At 48.9% G+C, this 15,742-nt stretch overlaps 1 protein-coding gene across 3 annotated transcripts in view; it reads left to right on the top strand.

Annotated features, from left to right (window-relative positions):
• GRB10 (growth factor receptor bound protein 10) overlaps positions 1–15,742 on the top strand; it is a gene marked incomplete at its 3' end in the record, with an annotated part of 109,447 nt that overhangs the window by 89,832 nt on the left and 3,873 nt on the right. For 2 of the 3 annotated variants that reach the window (XM_080701093.1, XM_080701092.1), the window contains 7 exons: positions 319–456; positions 1,943–2,053; positions 2,705–2,803; positions 12,927–13,004; positions 14,375–14,491; positions 14,935–15,001; positions 15,208–15,295. In XM_080701093.1, the coding sequence (XP_080557219.1) occupies positions 319–456; positions 1,943–2,053; positions 2,705–2,803; positions 12,927–13,004; positions 14,375–14,491; positions 14,935–15,001; positions 15,208–15,295 (698 nt within the window). The remainder of the gene's footprint in view (positions 1–318; positions 457–1,942; positions 2,054–2,704; positions 2,804–12,926; positions 13,005–14,374; positions 14,492–14,934; positions 15,002–15,207; positions 15,296–15,742) is intronic. The other variant, XM_080701094.1, reaches the window with a different exon arrangement.

Below are 15,742 nucleotides of genomic sequence, written 5' to 3'. Positions count from 1 at the left end.
GATCCTGATCTAGCTCCGATGCTCTTAACTCTGACGATTGGAGCATATAATGTTCAGAGAACTTAAGCGGGGGTCAGCAGAAAGAAACCTACAACCTTACGCTTTCATCAGCATTCAAAAGGCATTTGCTTGCATGTGTGTTCATACTAACCTTGGCAATGCCAATTAGATAGGATTTTAAGACTTTTAAAAGGAGAAAGTACTCAGTTTGACCAAAGAGAAAAAAAGTATTTTAATACAAACTGTCTGCTGTGCTAATATCTGCTTTGATTATTTTACATTCATATTATCTAATTTTAAAAATTTGCTTTTCCACAGAATTTTCTGAATTCCAGCAGCTGCCCTGAAATTCAAGGGTTTTTGCATGTGAAGGAGCTGGGAAGAAAATCCTGGAAAAAGCTGTATGTGTGCCTGCGTAGATCAGGCCTGTACTGCTCCACCAAGGGAACTTCAAAGGTGAGTGCGCGGTGCTAGAACACTCCCCCGTGGCACCCCAGGCTGGGCGTCTTGCAAGTGAACTTGGTTTTCATTTTAAAATGCACCTCAGCCTCCTCCAGCTCCTCTTAACTTATTAATGTGATAACTGTGTGAGAGCTAAACTCTGAGTTGCCAGTGCGCTGGGCTACCTGAGACATGGGCTCAGCTGGGCTCCACCCAGGCTGCCCAGCCCTGGTCCCGCTGTGCGCTGGATGCAGCTGCTCCTGGCTTCTTCAGTCACTGCAGAGACTGGCTTGACTTTCATAAGTTAAAAGTTGGGGTCCAGCTTAGCCATAGGAGGTCTGCTAGCTTACTGCCACTGTGACGCCCATCTAACGCATGTTATTACAGACGCTTGCTGCAGTTGTGGGGGGCAGTAAAACAGTCGCAGTCAGCACCAGAGGTGGTGGCGTCATGGCCCTCACCCAGGCTCTCCTGCGGCTTTAGGACCGTGTGTACCCCTTCTGTTCTTGCCCCACATACAACCCGCAGTGGGTGCTCTGTCCACCCAACCGGGCGCGCCTGTTCCCCCGCAGAGCTACAGTTTCTTCTGCTTTGGTGAGGAGTGGGGGCGCGGTGAGGATGCCGAGCATCAGGCTCCAGGACGACAGTAGTTACTGGAGACTTGCCCACTGGGGAGGAGGGGCATCGTCTCCCTAGAGAGCTCTGACCTGCTGAGGACAGGGTAGGGGGACTGGACTCGGGTTTCTGGCTTACTGACCATCGTCATACATGCTAAAGCCAGAAACAGTTCCTAACCCAGAGCAGGACAAGGATGTGGCTGGTGAGTTCAGGAGGGGGTGTGTGGACCCTGAGCGGGTACCCCAGGAGAGGGGTAGGTGCACCCTGAGCGGACCCCAGGAGAGGGGTACACTCTGATCGAGGAGCCCAGGAGAGGGGTGGTTGCATTCTTAGCAGGGAGTCCAGGAGAAGGATGGGTGTACTCTGAACGGGGACCCCAGGAGAGGGGTGGGTGCACCCTGAGTAGGGGACCCCAGGAGAGGGGTGGGTGCGTCCTGAGCGGGGGACCCCAGGAGAGGGGGTGGGTGCACTCTGAGCGGGGACCCCAGAGAGGGGCAGGTGCACCCCGAGCGGGGAGCCCAGGAGAGGGGGTGCACTCTGAGCGGGGGATCCAAGCACACAGAGACGGTGGCAGTGAATATCGTGAGTGTGGAATGCGCTCTCACTTTGACCTTGGGCTGCAGACCTTCCCCTTGTTTCTCCTTGAATCGGGGGCTTTGATTTGGCCAAAGTATTAAAACATTCTAACAGTCTTGTGTCTGAGAGTTCTACGAGATGGGGTTTTGAGGCGAAGGCGTGAACACTTGCTCTCCTTTCGTCCCTATTTCACACAGAGGCCAGAGCCTCTGCAGTGGGGCATGGCAGTGTGCCTGGACCCTTCACATATAGGGAGGGACTCACTGTTGGTCTTGCTGTGTTTGAGACCTGGCCACCGTATCCACAGGAACCCAGACACCTGCAGCTGCTGGCCGACCTGGAGGACAGCAACATCTTCTCTCTGATTGCCGGCAAAAAGCAGTACAGCGCCCCGACTGACCACGGCCTCTGCATCAAGGTACTCTGTGGCGATGCCACCTGGAGCTGTGGCTCCAGCGCTGCGGTGCCCCTGCCCACCACTCGCTCGGGGCTCCTTTTGTTTTTAACAGAAATCCCATTTGCCACTGGGCTTCCTGATTCCTGTAAAAACATCAGTGCTTGTGTGTGGCACGGTGGTTGTCGAGTAGCTCAGAAGCTCAAGGAAGAGCAGCCGTCGGGGCTGGGCGGTGGTAACCTACCAATAGTAGTGGGACGAGGAATCTGGTTAGGGGAGGGAACTCCTGGCCGGTCCTGGGGACCCTTAGGTACTAAGTGAGCCCATGCCTTCTGCATGGGCTTCTGGTCATGAAGGTAGTCAGATGGGTGCCCAGGGCATTGCCCACCCTCTGTGTGTATTTGCATGAAGGTCTGTAGGCATACGCACATACATGTACATGTACACACGTACACATAGGTATGTGTGTGCCTATGACCAGCAGTGGTGCATTCATGCATACAATGCAAACACATACACGTGCACACAAATAGGCACACAGGTATACACATGCACATGCAAACAAAATACGCATGCCCCTGACATCCATGGGTGGACGCACACCATGCACATGCGTGCACACGAGGCGCGCCTCCTGCCTGCCGTCCCACTGACTGGGTTTCTTTACCCCTCTAGCCAAACAAAGTGAGGAACGAAAGCAAAGAGCTGCGGCTGCTGTGCGCGGAGGACGAGCAGAGCCGCACCTGCTGGATGACGGCCTTCCGGCTGCTCAAGGTACGCGGCGTGCCGGCGGCGGGCTCTCCTCGCGCCAGGCAGCACCCAGACCTCTGGCATGCAAACGCCTGCACTTCTCCCGCTCTCCTGCCCTGGTATTGTATTTATCAAGTGCAACTGCAGTCCTTCTACGTAGGACCTCAGAAGCATCTAGCGGAGGACTTGCTAGGACGGTCAGAGCCAGGGTTTCTCCCCCCTGCACTCTTAGCATCCTGGTGGGTGGGGGGGGGGGGGAGCTGTTCTTTTCTGGACCCAGGAGGAATCGCGCACTGTAGGACGTTCAGCAGCTTCCCCGGTCTTTGTCTACGTTTGTCAGTAATCCCCGCCCCGCCAGCCAGTCGAGAGATGCAAAGATGCCTCGAGACATTGCTGCAGGGTTCCTGGGAGCTCGAGGGTGAGGAACTGCCCCTGGCCTAGAGCCAATGGCTTAGAGGAAATAGAAGGTGTGTTGTTTCGTGTTTGGTTATTACAATGCAATGCCGGAGCCACAATGCAATGCCGGAGCCAGGCGACCTCATGGAGACTTATCTAGCTTACAACTCTAGGTTCACGGCATAGCACCTCTCAGCTGTGCTGTGCTGAGAGGTCTGACCACCACGGCACCGCAGGTAGAGGCCATGAGGAAGCATGTGTGGCAGGAAAAAGCTGCCTCTGCAAAGAGGAAGGCAGACAGCTTGCAGTCCTGTAGTCTCCTTCCAGGGCATGCTCCCAGTGACCTAAGATCCCCCACAGGCCCCCTGAAGACTCCAGCTTCCCACTGCCCCAGGCTGCAAGCCTCCAACACAAGCCTTTGGGGACAGGCCACAGCAATAGATGAGGAGGCTTCGTTATTTTCATGACCAAGTAGACTCTCCGCTTCCAAGAGCCAGGGTCCTGGGAAGGATTAGTGAATTGAACAACTCGCCGTAGCCTGTGTTCCCTGACTAGTTCTAAAAGAATTTATTACATGAAACCGCAAATAGGTTAGGGCCCTTGACAGCAATTTCATAGCAATTGACTAAGGGATTCAAATCCAGCTCCTCACTGTAACCACTTTGGTGAAACTGCAAACAGAATGGCAAAGCACCTCTTGGTCGGCCCCCCGCACTGTGCGCCTTTGCAGCCCCAGAGTAGCCCATGTTTAGAATTACTTCTGTCTGTGAAATCACTCGAGTTGCAAGTTAGTTGACTGAGACGAACGTGGCCCAAGTCCAGAGGCCTCTGGGAGAGGGGTGTGCTGGGCTAACTGCGACTCATGGGTGTAACTAGAGATCGCTTTACAAAACTCCAACCTTCGTTAAACTACTGTGGCTTTTCCTCTGGTTCAGACTCGGCAAAATCATCTGAGGCGATGGGGAAGCAGGAGGAGGCTTAGCTCCAAACTCCCCTCGAGAAGCCACGAAACCTGAGCTCCGTGGAGAGGCCTCCTTTGTCTGCCTCCCAGAACCTTATTTCATTTCATTTTTCCCCACTAACACAAAAAACATTTATCAAAATTATCCAAGTAAACATTTTACTAATTCATAATAGAAGAGAAAATGGGATTGTTGTGATACTGAGATAGAACACTTCTTTCTAAGCCAGTTTAAAAGTTCTTGTCAACGGCGAGCTGGTTAAATAAGTTACGGGGTGTCAGCAGCCGAGAGAAACGCCAGGCCCGTTACGCCAGTGAGGGCGGTCTCTGGTTCTGTGGTGGGAAAGTATTAGCAATTAAAAAGCAAAGCATAGTAAAACACGCATGGCATAGACTACATTTGCGGAGATGAACACAGAAGAAAAGCTGAAATGTTCAGGCTCCGGGGCGACCGAGGGAAGAGTAGGTCCGCTGCACAGATGGGGCGGGAGGAGAGGAACCCTGAGATTTCTCTACCTGTTGGATTGTTTTAATCTGCTGATGGAAAATTTATTTTTGCAAAGGCAAAAGAGGAAATGAAAAAGGAAAGTGGTCATATATTTTATGAAGCTATAAATTTTATTATATTAGGTAATATATAATAAATCCAGTTAGCACGTTCTTAACTAGTATACCCAGAGTTGAAAAAGAAAGCAGGCATTTCCCCCTCGGCGCTGCTCCATAGCCGGTCCCAGGAAAGGCGGTGGGCTGCGGCAGCAGTGACGGCATTGACCGGCCTTGTTATCGGCACTGTGATGGAGTGTTGTATAATAGTAGGATAGCACAGCATCACTGGCATCTGCTGCACATTCACCCGAGCTGGGAAATTGTCGTTTTAGTCCCAGGGCCTTCTCTCCTCCTCACAGCAACTCTGTGCATGAGTATTGTCACTGTGCAGCCGGCACCCTCGACGCCAAGCGACAGCCGCTGGGCAGGATGGCTGAGTCCTGGCGGAGCCCCTGGTCCATCTCTCGCAGCCCCAGCCACCTGCTCTGCTCCTTTGGCACCCTGAGAGCCCTGCGGGCTGCAGAGCCAATTCCAAGTGCAGCTTGATTTAGTATTTCAGATTCCAGAGGCATTCAGGATGTGGCTTAAGGATGTTCCGTGCCCTTATCTAGAAGGCAGCGAGCACACACAGAGGAGTCTTTGTTTAGTAACAGCTACTAAAATGGAGACCCTGGCGTCTTGAATCACAGAGAGCGCCTTTCTTATGTCCGTAACTGCTCTCAGACGTCCCTCTGTGTGATGGATAATGAATCAGCACCAGAAAAATGGAAAGTGCCCTTTTGTTACACTATTGCATTTTTGGAAGGAAAACCTTATTATTGTGAATTAACTCCAGGACTTCTTATATCTTGAAGTACTCCCTCGTACAGGAGGGGGGCCCAAACCTTGGTGGCCTGCAGGCAGATTCCTCGGCAATCAGTCATAAATATTAAATTGTGTTGAATATGCATAGTACAAGCTGTGCTGTAAAGTGTTGTAGGCTACAGGACTATCCCAAGCAGTAACAGAGATTGGAGGTGTGTGCCATGGGGAACCTTCTGGAAGTTTCTTGTCCCCGCTTGCCTCACCAGGGCGGTGTCTTAGATGTGAGCCTTGAGCCCAGTACATGGCCAGTGTTGGCCTCCACGTCAGGGAATCAGGAGCCCAGGTGGCCGTGGCTGGTTCGCAGGCAACAGAGAGAGGGACCAGGCAGGACCCATGAGCTCACCGTCCCTGCTGCCCTGTATCCCATCATGGTCGGAATAACATCTTGATGACTTGCTTCCAAAGTCCTCTTTGAGGCCAAGAACTTCTCCGTACTCAGACCGTAGCAGATGCGCAGGAAAACAATCGAACAGAGTCAAAGTAGGAAGCAGCCCTAGCCTGTGCCCGTGGCTTTGCCGTTTCCTCTTGGCTGCCGGGCGTCATGCTCAGGGCTGGGCACTGCTCGAGGTCGGTGGAGGCAGCCGGCAGGTGGGGATGTGGACTGCAGGCTCTGCGGAAGCTCACGGCCTCCGCATCCCAGCAGCACACACGGCAGAAATGGCAGTGGGGTCTTTCTGTGGTCGACAGGATAGTCTTGCGTCTAGCAGAGTGAGCAGTCTCTGCTAGCTCGTGCCCCTCAGACACTCTTTCTTCCTAGATGCGGATCACGTGTTCCATGCCCTTATCTAGAAGGCAGCGAGCACACATAGAGGAGTCTTTGTTTAGTAGCAGCTGCTAAAATGGAGACCCTGGCGCCCGGAATCACAGAGCGCTCCCTTCCCCCTGTCCCCAGCTCTTCTCGGGCGTCCTTCTGTGTAATGGATAATGAATCTGCACCAGAAATATGGAAATTACCATTTTGTGACATCGTTATGTTTTTGGAAGAAAAACTTTATTATTTTGTATTAACACCAGGACTTCCTATATCTTTTAAGTACTCACACAGAGGGCCGCTTGTCTTTAAAAAAAATAAATCCTACAGTTTGAGCCTACCTGGGAAAACCCCGCAGAGCTGCAGTCACCTTTCAGAAAGCCGCTGAGCGCTCGGCGCAGCACTGGGCCGTCAGCTTTGGTTCCTCGTTTCTTCCTATTACATTGTTAAGTAATGTCCTGGACATGCAGGGCCTGGGCAGGAAGTGTTAAAACCTTTCTAACTGCCATGCTGCCTCCTCCCCTCCTCCCTCTGTCTCCTACAAGTTTCTGGAACTGCTATAGCAGTTCTTCCCCAAAGGGCGGTCTTGCTTCATCAATGCAAGAATCTATAATCCTGGATGGCTTTGGTTTCAAATGGTCTGACACGGGGAAAAGGCAATTAAATTAGATGTTCAGCAAGGTGGCAGACTGCCAAGAAGCACAGGGAGCCTCTTCCGCTAGGACACTGTTACAATTTGGAAAGGCATCTCTGGAACAAAGGGAAAATGTACATCAGCCCAGGGAAACCGTGTGCTAAACCCAGGGAGGAGCGTCTCCGTAGAGCAACGGCAGAGTTGTGCAGAAAGACAGCAGGATGCCAGGCCTCGCTCTGGCTGACACTTGCGGGTGCTGCTGCAGCCGGCCTGGCCCGGAGCCTCCTCCGCCTCGCTGCCTTTGGCCCTCTCGGAAACCCTAGAGAGAGGGCTTGGGCCCAGTGCACATGGAGCTCAAGGGGACCAGCGTAGGTCGGGGTTGAATTAGTTTAGTGTGTGTTAATTATCTTGACAAACCATTGCTCAGCTTTAAGGCAGTTGTGGTATTTTTCTCTCCCCCAACTTTAGGTCTTAGTCAAATCAGGAAGTCAGAATCATTGATTTCTCCTTTCTCTCTCCTTTCTCTCTCCTCCCTCATACTATGATCTAGCAAATCCTCTGGCTCTCAATTTTATAGCAGAAATGTTCCCCCTTTCAAGGTAAAAAATTTCTTATAATTCCCCAAAATGCAACATAGATAAAAAGGCAGACCAGGTGATGTGGTAAAGCCGATTATTCCCCAGGCTCAGCTGCTCTTAGCATCAGAGACTCACGCCTGCTCTTGCTGTGCCTGACAGCAGGTGCGCGGCCGCCATCCTGAACCTTGCCGGCCCGTCAGGGTGGGAGGAAGGGACTTGTATCCCCCATTAATGTTGACTTGGAGATGACTCGTGTCCCTTCAATGCACTGACATCAATCTGAGCTTGTCACAGGGGACCACGAAACCACAGGTGTACCTGGGAGGCTGCACCTCTGTGGACTGAGTGGGCTCTTTCTCCGTTAGCATTCGTACCACTCAGTATATGTGTTTCCTTCACAAATAGAGCTCCCTCGAGTTAGGGGGTGGATCTTCAGTTTATTTTGTAGCGCTGGAGTTGTGCCACATTTCCTGAGTCATATTTTTGGCCGCAACTCTAAACTTTCATGTTATCTTTCCATAAAGAAATAAACTTATGTGCCAGCTCACTTGAGAACAGACAGGCTGCGCAGGCTGGTGGCACAAGCTTGTAATCCCAGTACTTGGGAGGTTGATTACAGGTTCGAGGCTAGCCTCAGCAACTTTACAAGACCCTGTTTCAAAATAAAAAATAAAATAAAATAGGGCTAAGGATGTAGCTCAGAGGGAGAATGCCCCTGGTTCAATCCCCAGTACCACACACACACACACACACACACACACACACACACACACACGAACAGAAAGGCCAAAAACAGAAAGGTCACATGCTTAATTAAGTTGCAAGACGGAAGAATTTGTCATTTTCTTGGAATTGTGGCCAGGATGAGAAAATGAAGCTCTCAGTGTACTAGAGATATAAAGCAAAACTGACAACTTTTCTGAGACCCCAGATTCAAGCCTGGTTGTAGTTTTCAATGCCTAAGAATCTGTTTGTTATTTGTGTTTTTATACTATTTTTTATGACAACACATTGCTTAGGGAGGATGCTTCATAACATGGCAAGATATTGACTATACTCAGCCAAGAATTACCACTATCCTTAGTCCACAAATATCATCTCTGTGCCTCCTTACAAACGAAAGCAAAACAGCCACGGTTGCCTTTATTCTATCCCTGTTTGAGAAGGTCACGCTCCATTAGATGTGCATAAGAAATGAGAAATCTGTTGGAGAGAACATTTCTAGGGTCATACTTTTTCTGAAGTGATAGAAGTATAAAGAAGAAAACATTCTTTTGACAATACACATATCTTTAAAACCCAGTCAACTAAAATAAAAAAGAAAGTAAATTTATTGTAGAACTGCTACACAGATGGTTAATGTCCAAACAGTATGGAGTATATGTAAATAAAACTACCACCATCGAGACCCTTGGGCTTCTACACAGAAGCAACATAAATTCAGTCTTACAACTAGAGATAATGAATGTGGAAAACATTCAGCTTAGTAACTGAAAAAATTTAAAAACAAAATGCAAATAAAGTTTAACTTTATATCTACTTTAAGAGACAGTATATTTAACATAATTTATGAATCAAGGATGACATAGAAATGGAAATTAGAAAATATGTCCACTGAGTAATTATAAAAAAAGTAATTATAAAAACACAACAACTTGCAACTTTAGAATTTTAGAGAGATATATATTAGAAAAGAAAGCTCAAAAGCAATGACCTGAGTGTCCCCTAAAAGACATTCTAAAAAGATAAACTAAAGCCAAAGAAAAAGGAAGGGAGAGCGACACGGGTTGAATATCCCTTACCTGAAATGTTGGGAACACAAGTATTTGGGATTTCAGATTTCTCAGGATTTTGTAACATATGCAAATACTTAAGGGATATCTTGAGGACGAGATCCAAGCGGAAACATGGAATTCACTTATGTTTTACATGGACTTAAACATGTAGCCTGAAGGTAATTTTATAAGATAACTTGAGCTCATCTGTGTCCTCACTCCCCATCACATGAAGTCGTCACAGCAGAATCTTCCACTTGTAGTATCACATCAGTGCCCAAAGTTTCAGATTTTAGAGCATTTTGTATTTCAGGTTATCAGATTAGGGATATTCAACGTTCATACGTACGTACGTGTGTGTGTGTATGCTGAAGTTTGGGAGGTACTTGGGATCGCCAAGCTCTTATCTTCATGTATAGTTTATTACAGTAAAAGGATACAGATCAGACTAGGTGCTAAGAAACACAGTGTGAGCAAGGCCAAGATTTCTCAGGAGCTGATGGCCAGTGTGTGAATGGCTTCAGGAGGCCGGCTTCTCCACACAGAGGTGTGAGGAGGCGCCCGGTCTTTATTGAGAGCTGGCCACATAGATGTGGCTGGCCCTCTCCGTAGCTGACCTTCTTCTCCATCTTCTCTGGAAGGCCGGCATAAGGCCTGCCTGGAGACCCTAGCATAAGCCCCACTGTGAGAGTAGACGGCGAGGCCCGGCTCAAAGCTCCTTGTCAACACAAGCAGGACATTGCAAGGACTTCGAAGCCACCTTCTGGGGTGTGGGAGGCCAGCCTTTCCTTTAGCAAGGTAACTAACACTCTTTCTCTCTCTCCTATGTACAGCCACACACAGTTGGCCCTCTGTATCCGTAGTTTCTGTATCTTTATTCAAACCTTAGGTCAGAAGCATTCTTTACACATTTCGAGGGGCGGGAGTTTGTACTGAACACGTGCTGACTTTTTTCTTCATCATTATTTCCTAAAACAATGAACAGTAACAATTGCTTACATACCATTTACGTATCAGGCATGTGATCTAGATTTTGAGTAATCCAGAAATGATGTGAAGTACATGGAAAGATATGTGTAGGGTATATGCAAATGCTGCACCAAATCATATAAAAGATTTGTACATCCATGGATTTGGATATTCTTGAGGGATCGTGGAGCCAGTGCTCAGTGGATACTGAGAAATGAGTATATTCATGTACATGTGAATATGGGAATAAATTAAAGTGTGTCTGTTATCAGGTGCCCAAAGAATTAGAATATATCTGTATGATAAATCAATTCTATGTCATCGTGTTTACTAATGCTTTATGTTTACTAATGCTTCTTGCCTTAAAGTTTGATTTGTCTAATATTAGTATATATGTATAACTTTGTTTTGATTCATGTCTGCATAGTTTTTCTTTTACCATCTTTTTTCTACTTTTCCTGGGTTTTTATGTTTGAGGAATATTGCTGATAAACATAACCTTTTGGGTTCTTTTTGTTTTGTTTTGTTTTGTTTTGTGGTACTGGGAATTGAACCAGGGGCATTCTGCCTCTGAGCTATACTCCCAGCCCTATTTTTTTTTGTGTGTGTGTATGTGTTTGTGTGTGTGTTTGTATGTGTGTGTGGTACTGGGGGTGGAACTCAGGGGCTTTTCTACCTCCGGGCTATACTCCCAGACCTATTTTATACTTTATTTGGAAACAGGGTCTCACTAAGTTGCTGAGAGCCTCACTAAGTAGCTGAGGCTGGCTTCGAACCTGTGCGATCCTCCTGTCTCAGACTCCCAAGTGCTGGGATTACAAGCATGCGCCACCACGCCCGGCCCTATTTTATTTTTTATTTTGAAACAGGGTCTCAGTAAGTTGCAGAAGGCCTTGATAAATTGCAGAGGCTGGTCTCTAACCTGCCATCCTTTTGCCTCGGCCTCCCAAGTACCATGATTCCAGGTGTGTGCCACCACGCCCTGCTGAGCACACCACTTTTCACTCAGGTCACCTTTGTCTTCAGCTGGAGCGTCTGTTGTGCTTAAATTGTTACACTAGTGTGATGATTAGTCTTTGTCTTTTAACGTGTCCCTGCTCTCCGTATTGTCTTTACTCTTGTTTGGATTTATCGAATATTTTTATCTTTTTTACCTTCTGTTAACACATCTTTCACCTGTTCATTTGCTATTTGCTTGTGGTTAGCCTAGACATCATAGCATAAAGATTTAATTTATTAAGTCTCATAAGATTTAGTAACCTAACCCTTTTCAGGCGAACTTAAGGACTCACTTCATTTCCCCCTCACCCACTTAGCAGTGTTTTCTTACACATACTTAGTCTCTCTATATTGCAAAAAACTTAAGACAGATTGCTATTTTGGTTACGTGCTCGGTTTTTATTTCAGTCACCCACCCATTTACACCTTAATTTTTCCCAAATGTGCATCCTTCTCTATGGACTCGAAGCGTTCAGCCAGCGGTTGGTTCTCCTAGTGTGGACCTAAGAGATGTCCTCAGTTCTTGTTTCACCTACATTATTGAGGAAGCTTTTCGCAAGTTGTAGCCGTTTTCTTTCTTGCCCTTGCCATTGCCTTCTGACTTTCAACATTTATGTAAAAGTCTGCTGTCTGCCCTCTAATGCTTCTTTGAAAGAATGTATGTTTTTCTTCGCTCGCTCTTGGCATTTCTCTTTGCCTCTGTTTTTTTGGCAGTCTTTTCACGATGTGCCTGGGTTTTGACTTATTTCTCCTATCCCTGCATCTGTATCATTATGTCTTTCTGTTGATTTCTGAAGAGTATTGACTGTTACCACTTCAGGTATTCCTTCTGCCATGTTCTCTCCCCTCACTGTAATGCAATTATACCTATGTTGTACCGTTTTATCATGTTCTATTTTATTTTAGAAATGAGTACATACTGTAGGACCTAGAGCTGGAACGGAGCTTACATCCCATGAAGGAAGGTCAAGAGGAAGATGGACCCTGCTTGATAACTTTGTTTCCCCTCTTCCTGACTCTCTCTTTCTTTCTTCTTTTTTTTTTTTTAATCTTCCAAGTGGGTGGTTCAAGACAGTAATCTGGGAGTGTTGGTTGGGATGTTGGACTGTGTATAAGAGTTTGAAGAGCCCTTGGTCCTTATCGCCAAGATAAATACTCACACTACTGAGCTGGTTAAGCAATAGCTTGGTGGTCACGGGAGAATGAGCTGTGAAATAGTTGTGTATGTTTGAATCCTGAATCCTTACTTTCCTGAGACCTTGGGTTACTTGCTTCATGCCTCTGGGCTCTGGTCCGTTATCTGTAAAACAAGGAAAATTATACTACAAAGCTCAGAAAATGGAGATGGTTAAATGAAATAATAACATAAGCCACTTAGGACAGTCCTGAGCCCATGGTAGCACCAAATGGTGTTGATTCTTCTTTATCTTATCATTATTGCATCTCACTGTGCTGGCAATTCCCTCTCAATTCCAACCCAGTTCGTACTCACCTCCTCCAGGATAGCGGTAGAACTGAGTGCACCCTCCTGAGTGGCCATCAGTTCATGGGGCTGGTAATGAAGTCGGTCACTGTTCGGCATGCACCCTGCCCCTGGCCGTGGCCTTTGCGACGTGCCGGCCCTCGGGGGCTTGTGACACCCGGGTGCTGACTCTGTCTGTCCTTTCCCTTCAGTATGGAATGCTTCTGTACCAGAACTACCGCATCCCTCAGCAGAGGAAGGCCTTGCTGTCTCCCTTCTCCACACCGGTGGTAAGTCCAGCCATGGCCTCCTGTGCCAGGTGTCCCCTCAGCTGCTGCGTCACTGTGCCGTATGGGTATCGCATTTCAGCATGGGTGGCAAGAGAAGCTCCAGAAAGAACATGTGTGTTCCAGGAGACCAGTGTGTCCAGACACCCTACTTTCCAGGACATGGGATTCTAATCGCAAATCTGTGCCTCCAGGGAAGAAATCTCTCCCCTCCTCTTCCCCTCCCTGTGTCTCACTCAAGGCTGCCCACAGTTTCCATAGCAACTTCCGGCTCTGCGGGAGCTGCCTCTCCCACCTGGCCCTTTGTCCCGTCAAGTCTTGGGCCCTTGGTGCTTTTGACCATTATGCTAAAGTCCTTTTCTGGTGAGAAATCAGAGATTGCCATCACTTTTTGTATGTTCTCAGTGTACACTCTGCTTCTCAGAAGTGCAGAAACACATTCTGGTCTCAAAATCTGATTTGTGAGTATGTGTGTGTGTGTTTATAGGTCTAGAGATTGCACCCAGGAGTATTTTACCTCCAAGCTACACACCCCAGCCCTTTGTTTTTGTTTGTTTTCTGTTTTTGATATTGGGGATGAAACCCAGGGGCATTCTACCTTTGAGCTCCACCCCCAGCCCTATTTTTTCTTCTTTACTTTTTTTGAAACTCGGGGTCTCACTGAGTTGCAAAGGGCCTCATAAGTAGCGGAGGCTGTCTTCAAACCATGATATTCCCATCACAGCCTCCCAAGTGTTGGGAATACAAGGGTGCACCACCATGCCTGGGTTTGTATTTTTTGTTTTTGAAACAATTTCGCTAGGTTGCTGAGAGTCTCACTGTACTGCTGAGGCCATCCTCCAACCTGCGATCCTGCTGTCTCAGCCTCCCAAGTACTGGGATCACAGATGTGTGCCACAATGCCCAGCTCTATCAAAATATGATCTCAAAGGCTGTTCGTTACTGTTCCTCTGAGACGTCAGGTCGCGCCGCTGACAGCCCAGTGTTTGTTGCCCTGAGCTGATGTCACCAAGGGTGTGATCTGCGGGTGAGGATGAAGCTCACCTTGCTGCCTGCATTTCAAAGCTGTGTGTTAGCCCAGGTGGGAGGCCGGTAAAGGACCTCACATCCACAACCTACTGGCACCAAGTAGCCTCCAGCAGCCTTTGAATAGAGTGACAAGAGGGGATCCTTTCCTCCTCTTCAGAAGTAAGACCAAGGCCACTGTAGCCCCAGGGCCCTACATCCACTGCATTTCCAACATGAACCAGGGATTGGGACTGGGGCTGGGGCTGGACCTGGCCATCCTGTGGTCGCCATGCTTGGATTCCTGTGGGCGTGGCCACGGCTGCAGTCTTTCTGTGTCTCCTGAACTCGTGGCCTTCCCTTTCCAGCGCAGTGTGTCTGAGAACTCTCTCGTGGCGATGGATTTTTCTGGGCAAACAGGAAGAGTGATTGAGAATCCGGCAGAAGCCCAGAGTGCCGCCCTGGAGGAGGGCCATGCATGGAGGGTAAGTCCTGTCGGGAGAGGCTCCTTCGCCTGTCCAGCACGTCGCCCACCCCACAGTCTTCTAAAAGAATGGCTCAGTGGGTGTTGGTAGCGGGGGTGTCTGCAGGGCTGTCCGGGCTTCCAGGAGCAGCCAGCACCCACCATCTCCCAACCTGCTCTCTCTGTGGAGGGGCAGGAGATGTTCAGAGTCCCCACCCTGCCAGCTCACAGCAGAGCTGTGCACCGTCCCTGACTGTCAGTGGGGCACAGAGCTCGTCCTGGATGAGGCCACCAGGCACCCGCCCCAGCCAGCTCCCTCCCCTGTGGCGCTGGAGATCTGAACCGCCACGTGGGCCCCTCCGCATCTCTGTGACCCGTAGTCGCCCGTGTGCATGGGTGGCGTGCTGGGTGCCTGGGTGTGTTGGCCTCTCGTCCTCAGTGCTGACCTGGGCATTTCTTTTGCAGAAGCGCAGCATGCGGATGAATATTCTGGGTAGCCAAAGCCCCCTTCATCCTTCTACCCTAAGTACAGGTAAACACATCGAATCACTCAATGTTGTTATACATAAAAAACCCAGCCCAGCCTTCCCTCGCTCCCTGAGCTTTTCAGCACTTCTGGAGGGCCCGGAATGTCCCACAAAGCAGTCCTGGGTGTCAGTGCTGAGTTGGTCAGAGCTGTGTTTTGGGGCAGCCGCCGGGCAGAGGCCCTCACCCTACCCTCCTCCTCTCTTCCCACAGTGATTCACAGGACCCAGCACTGGTTTCATGGCAGAATCTCCCGCGAGGAGTCGCACAAGATCATTAAGCAGCAAGGCCTCGTGGATGGGTATGGCCACCCCCGGCACACACTGTCCTCTGCCGGGGCACGTGCGGGCTCTGTTCTGTTAATCCTTCAGACGTCCCGGGAGAATGGGCAGTAGCGTCATCTCATTGTAAAGAGAAAGAAATTAAGCTCAGAGGCCCGAGTGTCCTGCAGGCTGGTCCAGTTAGGAAGGCACATGTGGCCATGGCCACGCCAGCGCGTGTCTGTCCAGGCTGGACCTAGAATTTTCTTTTATCTCTTATATGAAGTCTGTCTACATGAGGTACACAAAGCTAGTTATTTTTACTTCCTGAAGAAGTAGAAAAATAGAAGAAGAACTTTTTTGTCTCTGCCTTTTGATTTATAATCAGTTAGCTTCTGCCGAGAACCTACAGCCTCAAGGCTTAGGTTATAACCCTCGCGGCTTAGAACCAGTGAGGTATTATGTCTCATGGCCGTGGTGGGTTCTTG

Source organism: Muscardinus avellanarius (genome assembly GCF_963383645.1).
Source record: "Muscardinus avellanarius genome assembly, chromosome: 9".
Taxonomy (NCBI): Eukaryota; Metazoa; Chordata; class Mammalia; order Rodentia; family Gliridae; genus Muscardinus; species Muscardinus avellanarius.
The sequence above is the reverse complement of the archived record's forward strand: the minus strand, read 5'-3'. Positions and strand labels throughout refer to the sequence as shown.